The sequence below is a fragment of the Chrysemys picta genome, chromosome 9 (assembly GCF_011386835.1).
Source record: "Chrysemys picta bellii isolate R12L10 chromosome 9, ASM1138683v2, whole genome shotgun sequence".
Lineage (NCBI taxonomy): Eukaryota > Metazoa > Chordata > Testudines > Emydidae > Chrysemys > Chrysemys picta.
This window is the reverse complement of record NC_088799.1, coordinates 34,892,704-34,900,279: the sequence shown is the minus strand read 5'-3', so window position 1 is coordinate 34,900,279 and position 7,576 is coordinate 34,892,704. Positions and strand designations below refer to the sequence as shown.

Below are 7,576 nucleotides of genomic sequence, written 5' to 3'. Positions count from 1 at the left end.
AGAGCTCCTTCAGCATTCTATGGAACAGTTCTATTTTTTTTTTTTTTTGATCAAAAAAGTGTTTGGTTTATCAAGGGCAGCCAGATTTAGCAAGGGAAGAATGTGTATGTCTGAACTTAATAAAAAAGACAAAGATCTATGATGATGATATTCTCACAAACACAATTCTCTTCTAAAAATCATTTTGAAAATGCTCACTAAGCTTTTCTGAAATAGTCAATGAATAATTTCCTTGAAGCAATTCCAGAAGATCAAGTAGGGATCATCTTGGAAAGCTAGTATCAGGAAATTTTATAAAAGTACAAGGGATGATTGAAAATGGCAAAGTTTTTATTTAATTCATTCTGTTAGTATAGAAAAGTTCAACTTGGTCCCTGCCTGTAAAAAAGAAATCACGAATGGTCATACTTTGGGGAAGAAAGGAAAATTTAAAGGGCTATGTAATACCGGCAAACCAGGTGCCAGCTCTTGCCAAGGCTTTAGGCCTCAGCTGAGCACTGACATATTCATTGCAGGAAACCAGTCTGTTTCACCTGTGTGTTAGTATGGCTAAGATGGATATTGATCCTATAACAAAGTGTTTAATGTTTAGACTTTATGAAATGATTGTAAGTTGCTGCATGCATTAATCTTACACAATATCTTTATCCCATGCTATAATATAATATTAAAGTTTTTGCTGTGTAACTGTAAAAAATGTTTGCTCTGAAACTGTGATCCTGTTAGGAGGGATCATCTCCTCGTCATCAAGAAGGCTATCAAAAATAAATGGGTGTTGTGGGACATCACAATACAAAGACTTTGTTAATTGTCCCTTAACACACCTGAAAAGGCAAAGTGCAAAAGGGCTTCTCCCATCAGCTTTGAACTGTGGAAGAAAGACATAAAAATAGCTGACAGGAAAAATTTTCATCTCTTTGCTGTTTGGACTCTCACTGGGCCGGAGCTAGAACAGAAACAGCAACAGCAATTCCCAGGGGCAACCTGGGTTAGCCCTAAAAGACATTCAGAGCTGACAGATTACTACAACTGTCACTTTTTGGAAACCCGAGACTACAACTCATTTGTGTATATATGTTTGCCTGCTTTAACCCTGTAATAACTCTCATTTCTTTTTCCTAGTTAATAAATCTTTAGTTAGTTTATTACAGGATTGGCTACAAGAGTTGGCTTTGGTGTGAGAGATCTAAGGTACAAAATGACCTGGGGTAAATGACTGGTCTCTTGGGAATGGGAGATACCTGAATCTTTTGTGATCTTTGGTATATAGCAATCCACTATCACTTTAAGTCCAGCTTGCCTGAATGGCAAAATAGAATGGAATGCCCAAGGGCACTGTCTGTAACTCCTTGGTAATATTGTTATGGTGTTATGGTGTTCACATTTGTTACTGGGCTGGTGAAATCTAATTGTAGACCACACAACCAGTTTGAGTCTCTGCCCTGCTTTTTTGGCAGTCTGCCCTGAGGTTGGCACTCACTGTTGTGAACCACTCCAGACAGTGTGATAGGCTAAAGTGTTTAAATGGTGGCATAAATTTGTTTAGATTATAAACCTTAAATAGTTACAGCTGATATGAGTTATGAACTAGATATCTTATAAAGAGCTTCCTCACTGGAGGTGTGCTCTCTCCTTCAGTTTCTGCGTGAAAAATCTGACTTACTTTGAAAGACCCAAATTATTTGCTCTTGCTCTGGAAAGCTCTAACATGAATTCAAACTACACATTTGAAAATCTTTGCATACGTAAGTTGTACAAAGTAGAGCTGGTTGAAAAACAGGCATCTCTAGTACGTAACAAAATATGTTTTTCATTTTGTGCCTCTCTACTAGTCCCACATTTTGGTATGCCTTATTTCTTTATATGAGAAGGATGAACAAACTTCGGCATTAAACTTAGACATAAGATTTGAATAAGGCAAACATTTTATAATCCTTTGAATGACTGAAAATGTCATGAGAGTGACAAGGTGGGTGCGATAGTATTGTTTATTGGACCAACTTCTGTTGGTGAGAGAGACAAAGCTTTTGAGATACACAGAGTTCTTCTTCAGGTCTGGGAAAGGTAGTCAGAGTGTCACAGCTAAATACTAGGTGGCCGTGGAATGGATTTTTTGGCATCAGTATTTAGCACATATTCTAAGGGCATGGCTACATTTGCAGATGTAGAGTGCTGAGCGTTAAACCAGCCTTCAGAGACCGCAGCAGGAAAAATGCTGTCATGTGTTTACACTGTCAGCTGCAAGCGCACTGGCGTGGCCACATTAGCAGCTCTTGCAACGCCACAAAGAGCAGTGCATTGTGGTAGCTATCCCACTGTGCAAGTGGCTGCAACGTGCTTTTCAAATGGGGGAGGGGGATGGAGTGTGACAGGGAGTGTGTTGTGTGTATGTGGGGGGAGAGACAGTGAGTTTTGGGGGGCTGTGTGTCAGCATGCTGTCTTGTAAGTTCAGACAGCAGCAGACCCCTCCTCCCCCCTGACACACTCACAACAGCAGCATTCCACACTAATGGTTTGCTTTGTCCTGGAGCAGATAAGCATTCCGGCTCTCAGAAATGGAGCTTTGAAAGGGGATATCCGCATGCCTGCAGCCGATTTCAAAACAATGAGACGAGTGGCCACTTAACTTCAGGGGATTATGGGACATTTCCAGAGGCCAATCACAGCACAGTAATGCAACACCTCGTCCACACTGACGCCTGGGCGTTTCAGCTGGGGCATAGCAAGCTTTATGCTTCTTGTGGAGGAGGATTACCAGGAGCGCTCCAGCTGCAGAGGCCAGGCGCTCTACATGCTTTGCCAGCGTGGACACATCGGGAGTTAGGGTGCCCGGGGCTGCTTTAATGCGCTCTAACTTGCAAGTGTAGCCAAGCCCTAAGAGACTGTTGCAAGTGAAGTGGCCTGATAACACCTCTAAAAAAAGAACAGGACTACTGTTGTGGCACCTTAAAGACTAACAAATTTATTAGAGCATAAGCTTTCGTGGGCTACTGTCCACTTCTTCGGATGCATAACACCTCTGCAGTCTAACAAAAAAGGGGGGTTAGCGGGTTACAAATTGTTTTAATACACAATAAATCCAGTGTTTTTATTACAACCGTGATTGTTAGTGTCTAGCAATGTTACGAATGTAAGCCCCAGGCTCACCTTTTACCCATGTTATGTAGGTTTCTCTTGAGGACTGTGATTCAGATATCGAGTGATCGTTTTATGAAAAGAGTTTGCCTACAAGCGACATGGTGCTTTTGTCTTTTATCATTTTTCTGTGGGAGTTCATTTGAGAGCAACAACACTGCAACCATGACAATGACGTTCACATTCCTGAAAAACTTCCAGTGAGCCCTATCTCTATTGTATGTCAGCAAGGGCTGGCTGCATTCAGGGGAGTACTGACTGGTAGAAAATTTTCCTTCAAAACTGTTTTTTGATGGAAAACTGGAGTTTCAGCTAAATGATACGTTTGGGAAAAGTATCTGATTTCTGCAGAAAACGTTGGTATTTAATCAAAATGCCAAACAGGTGAAAATTGTGCGTGTATGTGCGTGTGCGGGGGGTGTTTGCCAAAATGTTTTGATTGTTGATGCTTTGCCAGCAAGCCAACAGTCTGAAAAAGGTGTTTGGAAATCTAAAAGATTTATTTTTTGTCAATAGTGTCCACAGGAGGAAACCCCACCTCCTTTTGGGCCAGCGAGCAGGTGGGCGACACCCTCCCTCTAAGACACCCATGTGAATCACTTCTTTTCGCCCTCTCCCCTCCCTGGCCTTTCCTCTCCCCCTCGGCCACTCCTGGTAAGAGCCCCAGTGGCCAAGCCTTTGTCGGGTTGAGAGCGGGGAGCTGCGAGTCCCCCCTGGCGGCAGGGGGCGCTGCAGGCAGCCAGCGCACTCGGAGCAGCCGCCCCAGGCCCCCGCCTCGGCCCCGCTCTCCTTGTCCGTTCCCACAACGCAAAGGTGTCGCGCAGGTTCCGCCTAAGCTCGTTATTCAACCGCCCCAGGCCCCGTTCCGCCACCAGCCTCCTCAGCGCCGCTCCCCCGGTGCGCGCGGGCCTGGCCCCGGCCCCAACCCCTCCCCGCGCCGCCACCCCCGCCCCCCAGGCCGAGCGGGGCCCCCAGCCCGGGCCCCTGCGTGCCGCCGCCGCCCGGTGTGTGCGGGGCCCGGCTGCCGCCGGCTTCTCCCCTCCCCGGCGGGGCCATGGCCGCGAGCGCCAAGCGGAAGCAGGAGGAGAAGCACCTGAAGCTGCTGCGGGAGATGAGCAGCCTCCCGCCCAACCGCAAGTGCTTCGACTGCGACCAGCGCGGCCCCACCTACACCGACATGACGGTGGGCAGCTTCGTGTGCACCTCCTGCTCCGGCATCCTGTGAGTGCGGCCGGGAGAGGGGGGCTGGGCAGAGCGGCCGGGAGGCAGGAGGATCCCGGCTGGCTCTCGCGTGGGGTGTTTGCCTCGGGTGGGTGATTCTCTTGCGAGTGCGATTTCCCTTCCTCCTCCGCCGTTGTCGGGGGGTGGGCTGTTGTGCGAAGGCCGGTAACCGTTGGTGATCTCGCAAGGGTGTTTGCACGTGTCCAGCAACGGTGCTTCGTTTGCCGTGGAGGATTAAACCGGAGAACGGCCTGGTTTCACTTCTCTGGGCTGGATTTTACTACCCTGCTCATCCCTCCCCCCTTCCAAATATTTTAGTGGCATTGCAACTATTAACCACAAAGAACGTGAGAAATCCGTTAGCTTTCTGCGTTAATATGTTCATTAATTTCCCTTTCTGGGTATAACCCCCAACTCCTTTAACTAGTCTTTTGATTTTGCTTAATGCTGTAGTGTAACACGCTTGGTGGTTCATTATTTTAGCACTTGGAATATGATTATACAAGACTAATAATGTGGATTACTAGAGTTGGGTCCTGATCTTGTCAGCATGTATTCCTATGAATAGCTTTATGACCCGAACTAGTGAAAGCTCTTGCAAGATTGAGTCCTAAATCACTTAAATTTTTAAAACTAAAAATATAGAAATCATTGTGTTTTTAAGCAACATTGGGTGGCTGTTTGGGAGGGAGGGAAGCAAACTTTACTTATTTTCATGACTATTTTTCTCAAAATTAATGGAAGGATTAACTCTAGAATAAATACTGGCAAAGTACCTGTTAATAGTAAATTGTTTTTGATTTGATACATATTTTAGTTCATAAAATTGTGATGCATGAAGGGTCATGATGAGGTAGGACAGAATTTGCAGAATGCCAGGCTGTCAAACACTTTGCTTATTTAAATGAGTTGGTTTTCTTCTCCTGGATTAAAGTTTAAACTGTAGAAAGTACAGGAGATAGTTTGGTAGAATTTTCATGTGATGATGGTAACTTTATATTTAAGCTGTCCAAAGTTACTGGCAATGAAACTCTGTTGAAATTTCAAGAATGTCTTCCAGTTGCTGTACCAAAATATAGAATTAATTCTTTATGAATTGCTGTGCTTACATGTGTGTTGTACAAGTAATGGACCCAACAGCCTTCTATATCTTCCTTTGCCTCACTCCCGTCCTCCACCAGAAAGACACGTGCATGAAATCAGAAGCGTTGAAGAGCAGTCAGTTTTAAAGGGTAGCTTGTAAACTCATCTGTGTAACTTTAGTCATATTGCCTTCAGTGAGACTGCCCAGTTAAAGCTTTGCATGTGCCGATGTCTACAGGTTTGAGCCTAAAAGGAAGGAAGCAGTTTGACAATGTTTAGGCAGTAAATATTATTTCATTCGATGACTTGGGTTTGTATATTGAATTCAGAAATCCAAATAACCAATGTCTAGCCCTTTATATTTAATAAGACTGAAGAAACGGGTATGGGGGTGGGGGTAGAAAGATAGCTATTGCAAACTAAGTGTCTTGGTAGCTTTGCTTTCTTTAAACAAAGCAAACAAGTCAGTTCCATATTGCATTTCCTTTGAATAAGCTGCCTTTTATACCACTAGACTCCTAATTAATCATCCTTTTCCTTTTCTTTTCATTGTGTTTTGCACAGATGTCTCTTCACATGTGTATACTTGTGTGAAGGCCATTCAAAATTGAAAAGTGAGCTCAGATTGTGGAACTGTGAACAGGCTTTAGAGTTGGATATATACTTGGTCCCTAAAGCAGCCAACTCAAAGTAATAAATTATCTGTGCTTATATTCAAAACTATTTTAAGATACTGTACATAAGCTTAATGACTGCATACGTTCCTTCTGCTTACACTGATGGCACACTTAAATTACTCATAACAATACTGCTTTTAATTGGCAGGCTGGCTATTTTAAATAAACATGAGCACATGTGATATGTAAAAAAATGACTTCAGTTGACCTTCTAGCTCACCAGTTAGAGCTACTATTTATGGACCACTGAGGTCTATAGGCCAGTCTACAATAAGATGAAGGATTCACCCACACCAAGTCAAACTGCAGGATGTGGGGCTGCTAATTGTCTAGCCACCACTGGTAGACACTAGACATACATACAAATACCTGAAGAGAGAGAGCCTTTGAAGGAGAGCTGCTTAGTCTTTTGATAATTTTTACTTTATTAGAAGATTAACAAATATAAGTCATTGCCCAGTGTTTCTAAATATGCAATGTGTGTTTAAAATCCTGAGGAAGTGGCTACTATTTTTACAAATAGAGTAAATAGCAATTAAAAGGACTTTAAAAATTGTAATGTTTTGTTTGAAACAAACTTAGCCTCAAACTATTTCATTTTGGTTTATAATTTCTTCATATATTCTGGAACAAGAAAAAGCCATAATAGTTATCATGCAAGAACCTATCCATATACAATTATGCTTTCTTTGCAGAGTGAGTTAATATACTTAATACTGATACAAGTAACACTTGTCTAATAGCTAGGACTGTTGCTGGTGTTTCTCTAAGGCAGAGGTGGGCAAACTACAGCCTGCGGGCCGGATCCGGCCCCTTAGGGCTTTGGAGCTAGCCTGCGGAATTGCCCCCCCGTGGTGCCATGGGCCCTGTGCCGCTCTCAGGTCCATGTGTGTGCCCTTTCCTCTAGGCACAGCCCCCCGCAGCACCCATTGGCCACAGTTACCTATTCCTGGCCAATGGGAGCTTTGTGGGAGGTACCTGTATGCGCAGCAAGGCCAGCGCATGTAGAACCCTCCGCGTGCCACCCCGCTCCCCCCCCCCCCCTCCCCCCCCGTGGTGCCGAGGGCCCTGTGCCGCTCTCAGAAATGGCCCTCAGGTCCATGTGTGTTGCCCTTGCCTCCAGGCACAGCCCCCTGCAGCACCCATTGGCCACAGATCCCTATTCCTGGCCAATGGGAGCTTTGCGGGAGGTACCTGGAGGCGTGGCAAGGCCAGCGCATGTAGAGCCCTCCGCGTGCCCGCCCCCCCCAGCTTCCTGGAGCGGCCCAGGGCCAGGGCAGACATGCAGGGAGCCTGCCTTGGCTCTGGCGCGCACTGCTGCCACCCCGGAGCCTGAACCCTTCCTGCACCCTGCCTCCCCAACTCCCTGCCCTAAGTCCTCTGCCTGCACCTCACACCCCTCCTGCACCCCAACTCCCTTGCCCTGAGCCCCTTCCTGCACACTGCACCTCCTCCCACAC

The 7,576-nt window shown here is 45.4% G+C and overlaps 1 protein-coding gene across 50 annotated transcripts in view; it reads left to right on the top strand.

The window, feature by feature from the left end:
* The first annotated feature begins 3,971 nt into the window (after positions 1 to 3,971).
* Positions 3,972 to 7,576, top strand: part of AGFG1 (ArfGAP with FG repeats 1) — an 85,292-nt gene continuing 81,687 nt past the window's right edge. For 47 of the 50 annotated variants that reach the window (XR_010590651.1, XR_010590652.1, XR_010590650.1 and 44 more), the window contains exon 1: positions 4,044 to 4,356. Coding sequence is in view for 42 of the 50 variants with exons in the window: in XM_042853619.2 (XP_042709553.2) it covers positions 4,190 to 4,356 (167 nt within the window). In the remaining 8 variants the exon portion in view is untranslated. The other 3 variants (XM_008165891.4, XM_042853612.2, XM_065557976.1) reach the window with 3 other exon arrangements.